The sequence below is a fragment of the Polypterus senegalus genome, chromosome 11 (assembly GCF_016835505.1).
Source record: "Polypterus senegalus isolate Bchr_013 chromosome 11, ASM1683550v1, whole genome shotgun sequence".
Taxonomy (NCBI): domain Eukaryota; kingdom Metazoa; phylum Chordata; class Cladistia; order Polypteriformes; family Polypteridae; genus Polypterus; species Polypterus senegalus.
Window position 1 is genome coordinate 115,563,458 of NC_053164.1, and position 19,655 is coordinate 115,583,112.

General features: G+C 36.0%; 1 protein-coding gene across 1 annotated transcript; it reads right to left on the reverse strand.

Annotated features, from left to right (window-relative positions):
- Nucleotides 1–3,185: 3,185 nt before the first annotated feature.
- Nucleotides 3,186–17,956, reverse strand: LOC120539465 (ribonuclease pancreatic-like). Its single transcript, XM_039769539.1, has 2 exons — nucleotides 17,839–17,956; nucleotides 3,186–5,027 (listed from the first exon to the last, which is right to left on the reverse strand). Exon 2 carries the CDS (start codon nucleotides 5,004–5,006, stop codon nucleotides 4,305–4,307), a length of 702 nt encoding a protein of 233 aa, XP_039625473.1. The 5' UTR covers nucleotides 5,007–5,027; nucleotides 17,839–17,956; the 3' UTR covers nucleotides 3,186–4,304.
- Nucleotides 17,957–19,655: the final 1,699 nt, after the last annotated feature.

Consider the following 19,655-nt stretch of genomic DNA (forward strand, 5'->3'; position numbering starts at 1 on the left):
ATAAACACAGGAAAAATCCTGAATTTTTAAATTGATTTTGAAGTACTAGGGTGTCATAGTACATTACGTAACCATAACAAAAATATGTCTTCACACTGCAAAAAACGAAATCTAAGCAAGCGAAAAGCATTTATATCATGACAACAAATCTTGTTTTCTTTATCGTAAGAATTATTGACTTATGACAAAATGTGTATTTATGATTGTTTAGCTTACTTTAAGAAATTTTGTCAAGTAATTCTTGCTTACCCCATTGGCAAATATTTTTGGTAAATAAAAGCAAAACAACTCCCATTTAAATCATCTAGTTTTTGCTAATGCATTTTTGCAGTGGAGCAATGCATTTAATCATGTGTGGTAGCATAACAAAGATGATGATAAAAATTAACAAGAAGTTTCAAAAGGGAATAAAGGCACGAAACAGAAGCTACAGATAGTTTTGGATCAATAAAATTTTATTATTAATACCAGCTTCCATACCTCAGTACTGATAACACGATTTCACAAAACAGAACACAAAATTAATGGTTTTCCTCTAAAACAAATTATTTGTAAAATTCAGCACTAACTATACTAACAGAATAGTGGTTCTTTTTAATTTTTCATTAATTTTTAATTATTTTAAAAATATTTAGTATCTAAAAATTTTCAGCATAAGGTTGTTTCAAAGAAATAAGCAAAATACAGTCAGAAAATCTTTTTTGTCAGTTAAACTTCAAAACAGACTTCAAAATATGATTATTGAAATACACATTATTTAAAAATTATGTACAATGCATAGACTACACAGCAAATCAATGATGTTTAGTAATGTATTTGGCATCATACTTGACAGAATCACAGTGATTACCCTTAAACTAGTTGGTGTTTGTGTCTGTTCATCAAACAAGCTCAGGAATATTTTAGTTTTCACATATTTTGCTCTTGTCCCTGGTTTTTGATTATTGCTTTTTGGCTTTTGCTTGGTTTACTTCTAGTTGCCCTCTCAGATGGAACATTTTGCAAAATCTTAGACTGAAATATTCTTCTTGCTGAAATACTCTTCCATCTGAAATATTCTTCTTGCTTTGTTGCTTAAATCCTTTACATTAATAAAGTATAATATTTAAAGAAATATGTTTTTTTTTTTAAATGGGACAGGGATTTCTATGGTTCAGCTCTCCCAGTTGGGAATTTACAGGCCTTGCCTTTTTTTGAGAGTGGTTTTGAGTTTAAGGACCAGGAGTAATCTGAGTTTTTCGGCCTGTTTTTGTTCTGCTTAGTAGGAAAGCAGTAAAAATGTTGGTTTCTTTTAGGAAAGACAAGAAGATTGTAAGACCAAAATCGTCATCAGAGGAATAGCTGAGGTCAAAGCTGGAAATCAAAACAAAACTGAAAATGATCTAAGCCCAATACAAAAACCAAAAGTCACAGTCAAACTTCTTTGGCCTTGAATACTTTTTTTATAAAGGTAACTCAAACTAAATAAGGAGAAAACAGAAATTTTAGTGATTGGCAATAATGGATATAATGAGGTTATTAGAAATAAACTTGATGCATTAGGATTAAAAGTCAAGACGGACGGAAAGAATTTAGGGGTAACTATTGACTCTGACCTGAATTTTAAATCACATATTAATCAGATTAGGATAGGACAGCATTTGTTCAATTAATAAATATAGAAAAAGTTAGACCTCTTATAACATTGCAAGATGATGAGAAATTAGTTCACGCTTTTGTTTTCAGTCGACAAGATTACTATAATGCACTCCTCTCAGGACTACCCAAAAAAGACATAAATTGTTTGCAACTAGTGCAGGATGCAGCTGCTAGAATCCTAACTAGAAAAAGAAAATCTGAGCACATTTCTCCAGTTTTGATGTCATTACATTGGTTACCTGTGTCATTTAGAATTGACTTTAAAATACTGCTTATGGTTTACAAAGCCTTAAATAATCTCGCTCTATCTTATATTTCGGAATGTCTGACACCTTACACTCCAAATCATAACCTTAGATCTTTAAATGAGAGGCTAATATAGTAGAGCACTTTAAAACACTGCTGAAAATACATCACTTTAGCATGGCTTTCTCATAGCTTCATCTTAGTTTAATCCTGATGCTCTGTATATTCAATGAATTATCTATATATATAATTAACTAAGGCAAGACAACCATGGAAAGCACGCCGGAAGGGGCGTGGATTCACTAAGCCACCGACAAGTAAGACACCTATGGCGCACGCAGGAAGGAGCCACGCCATATGGCCATATGGTGAATATGGAGGTGAATCGCCATATGCAGCGTGTAAAACGGTTTGCGAGGGGTATCCCATGGGATCCTCAAAACAATCATTTACAACTGAGGTGAAAACACAATGAAGTAAGCAGTCTTTAAAAACCGAGTTTTCGGTTCGACGCGACAGCGTGCACCATAGCAAACTGTTTTACACGCTACATACAGCAATTCTCATCCACGACAAACATGCTTCTTCTTAGATGCTCCTGCAGGAACACAGAAAGTCTACGTGAGTCACAGGTGAATCTGGACTGTGCAAAGACGACAACGACTCAAGTGACGAGTTGGAGGTGGGCACATGAGCGATGGCGGTCCGTCAGTTTTCAGTCATGGACGATTGTGTGTTGGTTCGTTCCGTGCATTGTTACAATGTTGCTTTTCTTGCTGATTTATTAAATTACCGATTTTTCAAATGTTAATTTTCTCCCTGTGCTTAAAAATCATTAAAAAACCGGCCTGATTATGCGGCATATGGTATGCTGCGGGTTGGCTAGCCATTATTATTCATGGTGGCTCCAAAATTCGCACTAACCCCTACTTTCTCTTCTGTTCTTTTCCTGGGTTTCTGTGGTGGCGATCTGCGCCACCACCACATGATCAAAGCACCATGATGTCCTTACATTGATGTTTTAAAGGCCAGAAGTCCACATGACTATCATTATCAAATTCTTCCATGAGAACCCTGAATACAATGAGGACTGATTGAGGAAATTTATGTTAGGTAGAATGCCTAGAGGGGGCTGGGTGGTCTCGTGGCCTGTAACCCCTGCAGATTTTATTTTTTTCTCCAGCTGTCTGAAGTTTTTTTTTTTTTTTGTTTTTTCTGTCCTTCCCGGCCATCGGACCTTACTTTTATTATATGTTAATTAGTGTTCCCTAATTTTAATTCTTATTTATTTTGTCTTTTTTCTCTTTCTTCATCATGTAAAGCAATTTGAGCTACATCATTTGTATGGAAATTTGCTATATAAAAAAATGTTGTTGCTGTAACTCCTAACACCACAAATAGTTGTTTGTTTTGGGAATGCAAAATCATTGACACCAAGAGGAACACACAGACTCCTTATGTACTTCCTAGAAGTGATACCATCTTGGCATCATGTAATGGTAACGAAGAGCACAAAATGGACACTGAAAGTAACATCTTCAAGGTGATGGCAGCTGTAATAAGAAAATAATAAAACAATAATAAAATGATACAACAAGAAAAATAATACTAATAAATTCCATACATAGAAATATTTTAAAAATAAGAATGAAACTCTTAAAAATCTTTAAAGTCTTGTGATGTCAAGTAAATATTGTGAAATTTTTGGGGTTCAAATTCATAACATAATGGAGATCAGTCTGCTTGTACTGAATGACTGGTTATCTGCACTATTATTCTTCACATAAATTAAGCATTAAATTTGAGTTTCTTCTAATTTGTTACTTGTATACTAAATTACATTTTGCCTGAAGAAGGGGCCTGAGTTGCCTTGAAAGCTTGTATATTGTAATCTTTTTAGTTAGCCAATAAAAGGTGTCATTTTGCTTGACTTCTCATTACATATTAAAGAAATATTAATGATTTTTCAAAAAAAGAGGTTGTTAAAAAAACTGCCTATGGATAATTAATATTCAACCTCAAACCAGAAAATATAAAAGAATGCTCTAAATTTGGATAAGGTATAACGAGAACAGACAGTCTACTACACGTTTTATTTTTCTGTCAGATTTTGAATGTCAGTGATTATAAGTTCCAAAAAAGCACACAACCTAAGTTGCAAGGCCTCCCTAAGAACAAAGTATTCTTAAGAATAATATTGCAGTGGGTTTCACAAATAAGTTTAATTGTTTTTAGAGTAAAGTGCTTATTTTTGTAACATAATGATTAATTTTTCTGGTATTTCCATCCATTTATTTTAAATTCCAACTCTTATTTATTAAATTCAATTTCTTATTTATTTTGTTGGCATTTCTTAAAACATACACAGTACATGTCAAATAACTTCAAATACAACAGTTTTCCCTTTTTTCTTTTTGTTTCTATAAGCTTTCTTCATAATGTACTGGTTTATTATTGTTGTCACATCCAAGAACGATGTAACGCTGATTGTAATTTATGGCTTTATATTGACACACTGGTTGAGGATTCCCAGTGTAGCAACAATCAGTGATTCTAAATCTCTCTTTGCTTTTAAATAGGTTATGCTTTTTCAGCCTTTCACCATTAGTGCAAACCTTTATCACTCTTGCTATATCTGCAAAGATGAATGTGTTTTTGCCTTTGCATCTTCCTCTTATGGTGATATTCCTGTTCCGGATCTCATTAATGCAGAAAGAATCACTGCCTTGTGCGCTTTCAGATGCCATGTGCTTTCGTTTAAAATCATTAAAGCTGGAATGGAATTCACTGTCTCCTGCCTCACAACTGCAGTGTACAGCAGACACAGAGTTCTCTGGCCCAGTGGTGATGTTGGCGTATTCTCCGCTGGAATAAAATTGTGTATCAAGAGACTTCCAAAGAGTAAGCAGACATCCTTCCATCACGATGACTGAGATAAATTCCCCTCTCCACTCTGATTCCATTTGGATCTTCTGTCCTGATGATGGCAGTGAAAGCTTTTTCTTTAAGTAAGGAAAGGAGAGATGAGCACAGATTTGTTCTCCCTCAATGCTAGACAGGGGGTCATCTTTGAATTGGCTGCTGCACTCAACCAACATCACAAGCAGCACAAACAGCATCATGTTTGTAGAAGAAAATCTAAACTATAAGAGACACAGAAAAAACTTTCATTATAGTAATTAAATTGAAATTCATTTATTTTATGTAGTGCCCTTTACAATTAGTTCAGAGTGACAAAAAACAAGAAATGCTCTGTAAGTCACTCTAAACAAGGATTTTACACAACACAGCCATTTTACAGTGCCTATACAATGTAGTCACCGTTTGTAACTTTTCAAATTTATTTTTATACAACATTGGATGTTTCCTCCCACAATCTAAAGTCATGCAGGTTAGGTGGATTGGCGATTCTAAATTGGCCCTGGTGTGTTTGTGTGTGTCCTGCGGTGGGTTGGCACCCTGCTCAGGATTGGTTCCTGCCTTGTGCCCTGTGTTGGCTGGGATTGGCTCCAGCAGACCCCCGTGACCCTGTATTCGGATTCAGCGGGTTAGAAAATGGATGGATGGGTGGACAACATTGGATCACAGTTGATTGGATTGGATTTGATTTTTTTTGACAATGCTCTAAAGAAAAAGAGACCTATGTCTAAATCAGTGTTTCCCAACCAATGGTCCATGGACTGGCATGGGTGCATAGAATATTTTTGCCAGTCTGTAAAAATCAGTGAATTCTCAGGTCATGTTATTTAGCCAATGTGAACATTTCAAATACAAATTTACTTCAAGTTCTGTCCTGTGTATTAGGTGTATATGTAATATGGACACTTGAAACTCCAAGGGTTACCCCTCCCAATTCCAATCTAATGTTGGTAAATTTTGAAGACTGAAACTCCAAGGAGAACCCTACTCTCTGACCTAATGTTAGTAAGTATGGAGGTTATTTCCACTTCAGGCAATGGTTGGACAAATTATGATACAGAGTAAATAAGTTTATTATATTATCCACCTTCCCGGTCGGCAAAGACTTTCTCAGGAATATGCCGGTCCACAAGTCAAAAAGACTGAATACCGCTTCTCTAAATTATACTCTTTTAATAGGCACTGTATTTACCACTCTCAGGTATAATCCTGCACACAGAGGAACTCTGTTTCCTTTGAAAACTTTCCTATCTGTGAACTTTCCTTTATATTTGTCTCCTTTAATAAAAAAAAACAGTTGGTTTTTCTCATATCTATTTGGTATCACCATACTCAAAAGTCAATTTCCTGGATTACTCAGGTTGGCCAGTTGCCCTCAAATTATACTCCTCAGCATTATACATATTTTGGGGAGAGACCCATTCTTCTTACATCTACTCTACCACTTCCAAACACATCTTCTTAGGCCTTACTCTGGGTTCATCATGGAAAACCTCTTCATTCTATTATCTTCCACTTTTTGCTCTGCATACAGGAACCACCTTTGTCTGTTTCTCCTTAGCCCAAAACTTCCAAATCAAAACTTTTTCTTAACTCATCATTCATCTTCTTAACTCTGTGGCACTCCACACATTCACCTAATCATTCCCATCTCTATTCTTTCCATCTTTGCTTCATGTTTCATCTTCATCACCCACATGTCACTCCCATAAAGGACAGTACTTTTCATACAGTTTTCATAAACTTAAAGCCTGGATTAGCTCCCAGAATTTCCACACCACTCTCACCTTGGGTATAATGGCTATGCCTGCACATCCAATATAGCACGTTAGTAGCAGAACTTCCCAACATCCAAACATCTCCATTGCCAATATCTTAACACTGCACTTTCTACAATAGAATTCTGCACCCCACCTCACACTTTATTCAAACTACCCTTCTAAGTTCCCACTACAAAAAACCTGTGCATTGGATTAATTTTCTTCCAGCAGCTCTACAGGTCACACCATTCAGCCATATATCTACCTCTTCCACAATGATACATCCATCTAATGAATGTAAGAGTAGGCTTGGCACCTGACCCACCAGTAAGAGAAGCAAATTAGGAGTTGTTTGTGGACAGAATGGAAGTACATCACAGGGGTCAAAAAACCACAACTACATTTACTGTCACATGGAAGCAATGCTTGTCTCAAGATCCTTTTGAACTGTTAAAGTCAACCATACTAAAGCCTAATTAGACCTAGATTAAACAAGAGGGTCATGTTTAAACCTTAGGCCCTGAGAGGCAACCCTGCTAAAATCTTTCTCATGTTTCATTACATTTTTATAGTTTTGCTTTTGTTAAATTGATGATTTATTTTTTCTACTAATTCTACTAAAGTGCCTAAGGCTGATGTCCTCTCTCTGTATAAGCGCTACATGGTCCTTTGTGTGTGTATGTGAGTGTCTGCCCTGGACTGATGCCCCAAACTGGATTTGTTCCTGCCTTGGGCTGAATGTTATTGACTGTGGCACATCCAAAACCCTGAACTGGATAAGATGAGTTTGGCAAATATTATATTACATTAAAACTTGTCAGATAATTCAGTATTTAATCAAACATACAATTAATATGTGTAAAACCAAAAACTATTAATATGATTAGAAATATTGCATGAATATTTTGATTAAATAGGTCTACTGTAAATTGTTGTGATTATTGCCATTTATCTCTCTTTTTTATGTCATTTTTCCCACTTTCACAGTTTGTGTTATTTTTTTCTTTATTTTATTTCTCCCTCGTCTTTCCTCTTTCTTCGCTCTCTTTTCCCCTGGCATAGGAGCTGTAATAGGTTTATACCCATCTAATGATGTAATCATTAGCAGTTCAGCTACTTGAAGACTAGTTCGATCACCTGTTGCCACCTGTTGTTTTTGCTATGACATCGTCTCCAGAAGCAGCGTTCTTCAGCTTCTCTCTCTCTCTAATATATAAAAAAATCCTTCGACGCGACAAGACTTTTTGGAGACGAGACTTTTTGGAAGAGAGATTTTTTCAAGTTTCGCGAGACAAGACTTTTGCCTTGAGATTTTTTCAAGTCACACCCTCCTCTCAAACATTTCCAAACAAGACCATGGCCCTCTCAATTCTCATTGTTATGAATGCTTTTGTCAGACACAGTTCCTGCGCTCTCAGCTCTTATAAATTTTAACGTTTTCCTCACTTTAAGTTCCCAATTAAAGAAGATGTATTATGTCCAAATCTTATTGAAGAATTTCATCATGAAGGGTTATCAACAGAAAAAATGAGTACACAGGCAATCCTAGCACCGATGAAGTCAAACGAATTAACGGCAAAAATGTTGATCGGTTGCACAGCAAATTGGTTAAATGCATCCAAAAATGTTGATCGACTACATGGCAAATTGGTTAAATGCGTATAAATAGACTATGCTGAAACAATTGGTGGTGATCGTGTGGAAGATGAAAACAACAACTTCAACAACAATATCCCAAAAAATATCAACAACCCTTAACAATGTCCAGTCTCCAAACACACGAATTACTGTAGAAAGAAGGATGTATCCAAGAAAGGTAATGTAATACATCTTCCGCGGATAACATTAGACAACAAAGGAGATCTTGATATGCATTCATATTAAAATGTTAATAGTTTCCCGTTAGAACAGCTTTTGCAAAGACAATTAACAAATGTCTGAGCCAAACATTCGAAAAAATCTTTTATTTAATAGAGAAAAAGAAACGAAATTCAATCACAGGCAGTTATATGTTGCATTGATGTATATGTAACAATTCCTATGAAAATAAAAATCTGTTTAAATTGTACATCCGCCTCCTCATATGTAAGCGGGAGACTCACAAGGAAGTTAGCGCGTAGCACAGGCCCGGGGGTTGGCAAGTGAAGCAAGCAGGGTGCAAAGCCCCCTAGTGCTTCTATATTGTTTAAGATTTGCTCTTTTCTTTATTTGGTTTTTTGAGGCTTCTGTTACATTATTTGTTGTTTTCTTTGATAGCTTTTTAGCATTATTTGAATATATAGAATTTAATTTTAGACAATGCTGCCCTCTCCTGGGTAAGTCTTTCTGTCTTGAATATATCTGACTGGCTTTAGCATCTTGCCCTGTTCAATCATATTCTCAAGCCTGCTTCCTACAGAATATGTATGGGACATTCTAGGATGTCACTTTCAGCCCAATCCGTATGTATATATGATACAAATTACTTCCATGTCTGGCCTAAATCTAGAGCCATAGATCATTCTTTTGTTCTGGTTTTCAACAATTTATTACTGGAATTTTTACTTTTCTCCATTTAAGTTCTCACGACAATGCTTGTGAGTACATCTGTCTTTTGTAATTAGAAAGCTATTATTAACTAAACTAAATTACAAAACTTCCTCCTACATGCAGAAAAACTCAAAGTCACTTCTGCATCTCAAAATTTGTTTCATTTCATGTATTTATAACTGCGGTGTGAAGAAAACAGAAAAATAGAGAAGTCTGCATATTATCAGTTTTATCTAACTTGTTTTTCCAGATTTCAGATGTAACATTTATGACATTTTTTATTATTATCATATCACCTACATGGTTGTTTTGTGAAATACCTAGACAATTCAATAAGTTTCCCATTTTATACACCAATTACAAGCAAATATTTGCAATGAATAAATTGTGTTACCTGTGAAAAAATTACACAAAGTGTACAATGCAAAATTACTTTAAAAAGGAGAGACAGTGAGTGAGTGAATTAATTCCATACCTAATAAACCTGTGTTCTGATATACAGTATACAGTAAAGGATGGTGGGGCACGGCAAACAGTGTTGACTTTAAAATCAACCACAAATACCATTTTATTTTTCTAGTATAGTTTCAGGCACAAAAAGCCAAGTTAGAAATAGGACCTTTAGCTTCTTTTTTATCATTTCAGTTTCAGTTTACATATTGGCTTTGGCATTCAATTTTGTCTCATTCCCTGACCCTTGCTGGCCTTTTGACTATATTACTGCTTTGTCCTGTTACACTTTAATCAATCTTCTGGGTTTTTCCTGTGCATAGTTTTGAAGGTGGCAGACTCTGAGTCTCTGTAACAATTCTTAAACAAACACCAAGACAGATGAGTGCTAAAGCCACCTTGTCAGGCTCTATGACACTTTATTTTGTACCGCATATTCAGCATAACAATTGGAAAAATGTTTCGAAAAAAATATAAAGATGAATAAAAGAAAAAATCAAGACCTACTGTGTAGCAAACAGAAACAAGAAAGAAAGCTAGCAGCTAGATGTTAGCGTTCAAAAAACAATAGAATTTCATTTTGGCAAAATGATTTTTCAGTATTCTCATTGGTAATCTGCTGTTGCTGTTGCTATTACTGTAAAATGCTGAATGAGATTAGCTGTTTTTATATTTTTATACAACCAGCCTCTATCTATCTATCTATCTATCTATCTATCTATCTATCTATCTATCTATCTATCTATCTATCTATCTATCTATCTATCTATCTATCTATCTATCTATCTAATCTAATCTAATCTATTTATTCAAAGTGGACCAAGTGTGGATTAGCAGTATGGTCAACGCCTGCTAGGATTTGACATTTGTGTTACTTAAATAAGGAATAATGTGGACTGTTCACGTATAAAAGAAATTTAACTATTCTAGCGAAGAGCTTCCCAAAATAAAATTGTCCATTTTCAGTATTAAAAAGGTTTCACCTACTTCCTGTGAATACTGTGAAATTTAACTCTTGGTTAGATCTTAGACCTGTGCTAGGAACCCCCCCAGTGACATGATAGTGAAGTCACAGTCACTAGTTGGTTACAGCCTATGTCATCCAGCAGACGACAAGTCTGTTCCTGAAGCTTTGTTTCCACAAATGCCATGTGAAAAACTTTAGCTTTTTTGTTTGGATTTGTTTTGTGCAGTAGTCCCTTATGCAACATGGGGATAACAAATCTACAGAACTGATAACAAAGTATAAGCATCAGATTAATGACAAGGTTTAATGTGATTTAGAAACTTTACTACTTCACAATGCACTGTGCATAGGTGAATATAAAATATGAATGCAACTGGAACTTCTTGAATGTAAACTTTAATCCTGATAACTATGCCAACTACTTTCAAAACCTGTGTGATGGAAGCTTTAGACCTATTTTGGTTTTGTTATTGGGCGTATTCTTTATTTACTGGACAAATTAGCTGACTCAGATCAAAAAGAAAAGAATTTTTTTAAAAAAAGGAACAACAACTACAAGTACAAAATCGTGTGCTGTAAAACCAAAGTTTCTTCTTCTTTTACAAGTGTCTATGCTGTACTTCTCTAGACCACACATCTCAAACCAGGGCTAAGAAAGTGAGCTTAATACAAATACAGAAAAGACAAAAAAACTTAAAAAAGGGTCACACAGAGGAGCTGTAATCATCTGTGTGTATTTGCTTTCTAATAAGAATGAAAACCCATAGGAAAAATGTACTGCTGAAAGGATAATCTTTGATGTCTAACAAGACTTAAAAGAGATTCTCATGTATGTTTCATTTAAGAATTAACTTTGTCACAGATGTTTCTCCTAAAATTCTTTAGAAGAAGTAGCTTTAGACAGAATGAAACATGAGATACAGACTCAGAATTGAGAATTTAGTTTGAAAACCATGTGGAACTTTATGAGATCTCTTTCTAGTGTTGTTTAAATCTTTTCAAAGATCTTATATTTTTTACTTATTATTGGACTGATGATTTTACCCAAGATGACTTACAACATCTGAGATATGATTAGTTACATTTCTGTTGTTTTTCCAGTCGGAGCACATGCAGATGAAGTGACTTGCTCATGGGCACTTGATGGCAATAATGGGATCTGAATGCACAACCTCAGGGTTTGAAGTCCAGACTCTTAACCACAACACCAGGGGTGTCCAACTCCACTCCTGGAGGGCCACAGTTGCTACAGGTTTTCATTCTAAACATCTTCTTAATTAGTGACTAGTTTTTGCTGCTAATTAACTTTTTTGCCTCAGTTTCAATTAACTTGATTCAGACCTCTTAGTTGTTCCTTTTTCCTAAATTAGCAGCCAAACAATAATAAGACACAAAACAAGCCACCACATAACCAGCTAACCACACTATCTGAAAAAAAATAAGGTGAAGGTTTCAGTAAGGTTAATCTGCTCAGGTCACTAAAACATTTTGACGGTGTTCTTAGAAAAAACAGAAAATCAATAGTTTTGAAAATGTCTGCTGTGGTGGAATTAGAGCAGCAACAAGCCATGGAATTAAGTAATGGGTTTAGTTAACAGCAAGAATCAGCTTCTCATTAAGAAACTGGTTGGAGTTTGAAGCCCCAATTTAGCTGGTCGTCTGTTGGCTCATTTCATGTTTTATTTCTGTTTGGCTGCCATTTAATGAAGAAAAGAATCAATTCAGAGGACTGAATCCTTAAAAACAGGGCTATTAAAATGAAGGAAAAGGAGTTAATCACCAGTGAAAACTGCTCACTGATTAGGAAAAAGGTTAGAATAAAAACCTGCAGCCACTGCAGCCCACCAGGACCGGAGTTGGACACCCCTGCACTACACCATAATGCCCGCCTTTTTCTTTGAGAATGTGTGTGATCTAACTGGAGCACAACAATATAAATTAGAGCAACTAATAGTATTATTCAGACACAAGGATTACAGTTTTGTAATTATAATAAAAGTGTTTTATTACTGCAAGCAACTATCTGTATATTTTGCTACATATTAATGAGCACAGAATGCAAATAATAATAATATATTTAAAATGCTTTCAAATTGTAAAAAAAAAGATGTTAAGGCAGCACTTGGAAAATCTGAGCCCATTGATTGAGCCCAAAAACTGTATTAAGGAGATCTCTTTTTTGATTTTTCATTGGGATATCAAAAAGGAGATCTCCTTAGTATCGTTTTTGGTTTCTCCTAGACATCAATGAGATCAGAAACAAATAAAATAGGGACATGTTCTTTTGTTTCATGTTTCTCAGATTTTTCTTCTGAGAAAAAATATCCTGGTGTTCTCATAAGGGTCTACTCTTGTGTTTCAGCTGAGAATTCAGCAAAGTCACACAATGTGCCCAGTTACTCCAAGTTGTGTGTTGACATTTTATTTTATAATTTCAAAGCATTTGAATTGTCTGCTCAGTATTATATGGTGAAATGTATGGACAATTATTTTGGGTAATAAAACACTTAACTGTGATTACAAAACTGTAGTCATGGCTTCTGAATAATACTATTAGATGCTCAAATGTATATCGCAACGGTCCAATTAGATCATTTGGGAAGAAAAGACTTAGTGGTTAAGACTTTGGACTTCAAATCTTGATGGTGTGGGTTCAAATTCCACTGCTGACATTGTGTGACAATGAGAAAGTCACTTCATCTGCTCCAATTGAAAAAAGAAAAGAAATGCAACCAGTTGTATCTGAAATGTTGTAAGACACCATGGATGAAGACAACAGTCCAACAATAAGCTAACAATATGAAGTCTTGAAAGTGGTTCAAACAAGACTAGAAGGAGATCTCACAAAATATCACAAGAATTTCAAATCAAATTCTCAGTTTTGACTCTTTTTACCTCAGTTGTTTCTCCTGTCTCTTTTTTGTCTATAGCTATTTCTACTAAAGAATTTTAGGAGAAACATTTGTGGCTAAGTTGAGTCTTAAATGAAACACAAATGAAAATCTATAAAGTCTCATGAGCTATCAAAGATCAACCTTTGGGCAGTAACATTTTTCCTGTGGGTTCTGTGGTTAATTGCGTGTTTTAATGCAACAGACACTGCAGTGACTTTAACACTAGGCATTACCAGAGCCAATGAAAAAACTCATAGATCTGGCCACCTTAAATGCCATTGCACCTCTCTGCCAGCGTCTTTTGTCCAGTAAATGTGCCAATAAAGACAAGTAGCAAGCAACCTACTATTCCATCCCCCCACCGCCACAGAACATGCACAAAGTTCTCCCAGCTCATGCCTTGATTATCTGGGAGTGAAATGCTGGAGTTATAGACTGTGTGGTGAGTGGCTGGGGGCAGTACCCAGCCGGGATGCCCCGAAGGACCGGAGGAGGGATTACGCCTCCTCCAGACCACGAGGGGACGACCGCCCTAGTGGCTTTGGGGACCACGGGAAAGGAGCTTGGAAGCTCAACCCTATAGGGGCCCGTGGTCACCACCAGGGGGCGCCCCGATGCCTGGGGGGGGAAGAAGACCACGGACACCCGGAGTGCTTCCAGGTGCACAGCCAGCACTTCCGCCACACCAGGGAGTGTCGGCAGGCGCTCATTGGGAAGCATCTGGGGCACGTCCGGGTGGATAGAGTCAGGTTGAAGAAGGAAGAAGTCCTTTCAGCTTTCAGAGCTGCTGTTATTGTTAATGTTATACTGTACACACATACATTTGGTTTGCATCTATAACAGCCGCTGTACATTTATTGTACTTGTAAAAGTTACCGTTTTTTTTCACTTTTATTCTCTCAGATCACGATACATACAACCGCCCTAGGGATCTGACATTGTTAGTTTTATTTGAAACTGGGAATAACTGTAGATGTGAGTGGAATTTTGAGGCAATGGAACTGGACATTCTCTGATCTGGAGGGATAAAAGCTGACACACAAACGCTGGTGAATCTGCCTTCTTTGTATCTCACTGTCACTTTATTTTTTTTTTATTCAGTTTTATTAAGTGTTCCTGCTCACGATGAATTAGTATGCACCTTATGGTCTATGATGTCGAAAAAAAAAAAACAACCCAGAGACATAGGTATATATGATATTTGGAATTATTCATTTTATGACCTGTATAGTACATTTCGGAAAACATTGTGGCACAGATGCAACATTGTTCATATTATTCATATTCATTCGCATAACATCTTGCAGTTGTAATCAGTGAATGTGTGTTTTTTTTTCCCCCGATCATGCCAGTCTCCAAGTTGCTGTATGGTGGTGTTTCATTTGTACTCCAGGACATGCAGAGGAAAGAGTAGTCCAGAGAGGTCAGTTCAGCGCTATATGCAATCATCAAATTCAAATGTTAACAGTTCACACATGAGCAAGAATCCGTCCTTCCTACATTTACGATGTTATGCGAATGAATATGATTAATATGAATAATGTTGCATCCATGCCACAATGTTTTCTGAAATGTACTATACAGGTCATAAAATGAATAATTCCAAATATCATATATACTGCCGCTCACCACACACTCTAAATTTCCAGCATTTCACTCCCAGATAATCAAGGCATGAGCTGGGAGAACTTTGTGCACGTTCTGCGGTGGTGGGGGGGGATGGAATAGCAGGCTGCTTGACTTTATCGGCACATTTACAGGACAAAAGACACTGACAAAGAGGTGCGATGGGATTTAAGGCCTGATCTACGAGTTTTTTCTTAGGCTCTGGTAATTCTAGTGTTAATCAATAAATTAGAATTACTTCTTTTTACAAAAATACTTTATGTTCAGTAAATTGCTTTACTGAACTCAGTCTAATGGAACTTACATAACCTAATTCAGGATGCAGCCACAATATTAAAAATTTAATAACAAGGATACAGTGCAGCAGGTCATCTCAGTCTGAGAATTCGCTCTGTGGCTTTGATGACTAAACACCACTTATGTATTTGGTTTACAAAGAAATTATCCAGTCTTTCTGAGCCACAGGAGAATTTCCAACCACCCAACAGAAATGGGACAGCTTCTAAGCAGTAATGGCATGTGCTTCTGTGAGGTTCTCTCTTCCACGTCACTGCTCTTACGAATGCCACTGGATAGGTACAGAAGTACAAGGTTTTGTGTGCTACAGTGTATGACAAATATGGTAATGTACATGTGTGTGCTCCTGAATTTGAGCATTAACAGGACTTTTACATTAATCACACTTTTCTACATCTAATTAAGGCACCACTTTCCCCAGCTTAGGCTAAATATGAGAGTGTTAGGATGGTCGATGTTGCCATATGTGTGGTTTTTACACCCGATCTGATTATTTTTTACTCCTTTTCATTGAGAAAAGTAGGCTTCATTGGTTTGAGATTTTTGGGAGGAATTTTAGGACATTTTCAGAAGTGATTCTGGGTACGTTTTACTAAGGTGCCTACGTTTTCATATACAACCTGCTTGTTTGCATGAAAGAAAACCTCTTTGTCAGAATGTTAATTTACATTTTTCAAAAGTAAATGAATATTCCTTTCATTCTGCATTGGGGTGTGCTCAACTGATGTCTCATCACACCAAAAATAATGCCATCATAGAATATAGATGTATAATAAATGCATTTATTAACTGTACAAAAAATGTTATCCAATGCACTGTCCTACAGCTCCAGCAGACACCAAAGAGTATGCAAAATAAAAAGGGGGAGCACATTCAGGCAATGGCTAATCATTGTGCATCAACGCTTTTGAAACAACCATTTAGTTGGCTTGAGGTAAGCACAGTGTTAGCACTGCTCGCTCTCAATCGGGGACAAATTCTGGCCTACGTAACATTTACCAGTTGAGATTTTGGGCAAAGAGCCCCCAGAGCTGTGGAATGCTCTGTCTGCTTGTGTTAAAGATGCCCATTGGTTTCTGCATTTACAGTAAATTCAGGTTGAAGACTCATACCCTGATTAGAGCTGCTCTTTTCAGTTCTATTTAAGTTCTATTTTCAGTTTCAAACTTCTCATTGTGTAGTCAGATCTACCATTTTTACCTCTCATGCCTAATACCTTATATGTACTTACATTAAATTTCACAAATACCTAGTTCAGTACATCTGAAAATGTAAACAGCTTGTTATATATATTCTTATTAGATAGATAGATAGATAGATAGATAGATAGATAGATAGATAGATAGATAGATAGATAGATAGATAGATAGATAGATAGATACTTTATTAATCCCAAGGGGAAATTCACACTGGTTATTTGTGTAAATCAAAATTATCATGAGCCTACTTATGTTTTTAATTTTTGATAGTACTTCTTTGTCTCTAAAAATATATGAGATATCATTTTGAGGGTTTTAGAGGTCAAGGAATATAGTAGTTACATTTATTTTTGTATTTTATCTGCTTTCGTTATGTTAAAAATGAGTTGCTTTCACCCATGGTGCCATTTTGTTTTTGTTAACGGTGTCACCATTTTTGTTTCTCTGTTGCTAGGCAAAGCACTGACCTCTGAGGGACCCCACTTGTAACTTCACCAAATTCTCGAGCATTTCCTTGCATCATACTTTTTTGCTTTAGGTGTATTGGCCAGTTTTGTACCCATCTACACACTGTGCTTTGGAATTCCCACTTCTTCTATTTTTATAACTAACCTCTCATAAGCCCTTGAGCTAAAGTAAAATATATTTTTAAAAAGTGTAGAAAAAAGTGTATAAAGATCATAATGATTTTGACAGTTGTAATAAATATGTAAGTACTCAAGTGCAGTTAAGTATATAAGAGTTGCTCTCTAAAAGAAAGATCGAATCTGCCCCAATTTTTATTGTGTATGCATGTGGACTGTGCATACGACTGTGATGTTTATTGTGCATACATGTGGTAAACAGTACTGTATGTGTAAGAAAAATCTGCAATTATTCTTAAAATAAAAGTAGGACATAGTAATAAATATGGCAGTTGTCATAAGTACATAAAGAAGTAAATTGGTGTTAAAATTTGACACAGATCGTGAATCAGCTCATCTAGAGCCATATTTTTCTGTTTTTTTTTTCCCATATAGTCACACATTCTTTAAATCTGGTTAATCCCCTCTCATAAAATAAATAAAAATAACATAATAATTATACCTACAACTTTTTAAGCAATAAAACAAACTCACTGCTATACTTTTTTATATTTTTTGGCTGGTCTCCCTTACTTTAACAGTACAGTAGAGTTGTATTTAGGTTGTTCTGAAGCTTTTCTTGCTAAGACACCTTAAATTTCCTTTGCAAATGTCACTTACATGAAACCCAGATTGCAGTATTATGCATAATTTAATATGAATTATGTAAACCAATGCTTTCCTACATACCCGTAAAATTTGTTTATTATCAATCTTGTTTCTTCTGGTGCAGTTACACGTTCCACGTTAGCAGGAGCTGCCTTGCTTGTACTCTCTTTTCATTTGTGCAATGTTTCCTTAAAATAAAAGTTTGTTCTCACCCTATGAAGCTGTCAGTTTCCTGTTTTTTGATCTGTTCCCTTACGGTCATTTTTATCTTTATGTTTATCATAAATTACGGCATCTTGGCTGTTCATTTGCCCAGTAAACTGTTGCATAAACAAGTTATGACTCACTGTGCACACTTCATAGTATTAGTATGAATTATAAGTGTATTCTGCATTCTGTGTGTAATTGGAGGGGCATTAAAAAGTCCAAAATCAATTTGTCTTAAGTCCCAGTGAAAGCTGGTTAAACCTAACCAGTGGCATTTTTGACACAAAAAATTCTGGTGGGGCTGTACCAGTATTTTCCTATATATGTGCAGACTTATCTATTTTAAAAATTAACTTTCCGAACTAACAAGGGCACAGTGGCCTTTGGGAACACTAGGAGATTTTCTGGTGGGTCAGCAGCATTTCTGAGTCAGTCAAGCTGCTGTTCACACTCTTTCAAATTCTTATAAATTAGTGCACAGGCATTTACTAAATCCATAAAAATGACAGCATATTCCCAAGTGGTATAACCTCACTTTATGTGCAGGGATCAATTCTAGGGGGAAAGCAGGTGACTCCTCCCCAAATGGTTCAACCCTGCATGGGTGAAAGTGAAACCATCCATCCATCCAGTTTCTTCACCTGCTCACTAGTGTTGCCATATGTGCAGTTTTCACACCAAATTTATAATGTTTCAAATTATTAAGACTTAGGCGGCCATGCAAAGACCCAAATTCCTCTTCTCCCCGATGTCGACAGCTGTAAAACTCCAAGGAAGATACCCCTAAATCTGATATTGGAAACACTCCAAGGAGAGGAGATGTTGACAGTGTGGAATAATAAAAATTGTAATCAATATATTAAATAATAGTTCAACAAAGAATCTTGGGCTGAGGACTTGAAGATTTCGTGACTATGCCTTAGTGCAATGAAATGTTTGTACTTAGATAAACAAGTCTAAAATGCCTTGATGATTACTATCTGTGTGCATTTGGGTTGATGGAAAATATGTTATTATGCAAACCAGTTTATGCTACGAAAATGTATATATTTGCGAGTATAAGAGTTCTTTGTGTTAACTATATGAATGCATTAAGATTGTTAAAAGAGGAAAACCATTACCTGTATAATCATCTTAACAAAATAAGTATATTACTAGTTTGTATTGATAGGCTATGGATTAATTGATTATTAATATGACTTACTTATAAAAATTAAGTGTGTACGCAAAGCTGTAAAAACAAACTTGTAGTATTTCTGCCAAACTGCTGACCTTTTAGTCTGTACTCAGGAAACTGTTAATCTTAATAAACATCTAGGATTGTAAAATCAACAGCAACAGACTTTTTCACTTCATCTTTAGTAGTTGAACAAATGTGTTGTAATTTTTGGGCATATTACTGAATCCCCCCAAAGAATTGTGTAACCTTGTCTCGTGATAGGCTATCTCTGTAAGATGTAAAAATTTCTGTTATAAAAAGGAAACTCATCCGCCCAAGATTGGGCTATTGTTGGTGACTGGTAGTGACACTAGCTGACAGGGCTGGAATGGTCTCTCTGCCACCAAGACTCCAGAGTGGTAGAGAGTCCAGCCCCTCTCAAGGAGATTGGTTCCAGAGTCCAAGCTGTGAGTCGAGGTGAGCCCGACTATATCTAGCCGGAACCTCTCGACCTCACGCACTAGCTCAGGTT

What these genes read in the sequence shown, in the direction of transcription:
- LOC120539465 (XM_039769539.1), bottom strand. Translation starts at nt 5,006, where the DNA reads ATGATGCTGTTTGTGCTGCTTGTGATGTTGGTTGAGTGCAGCAGCCAA.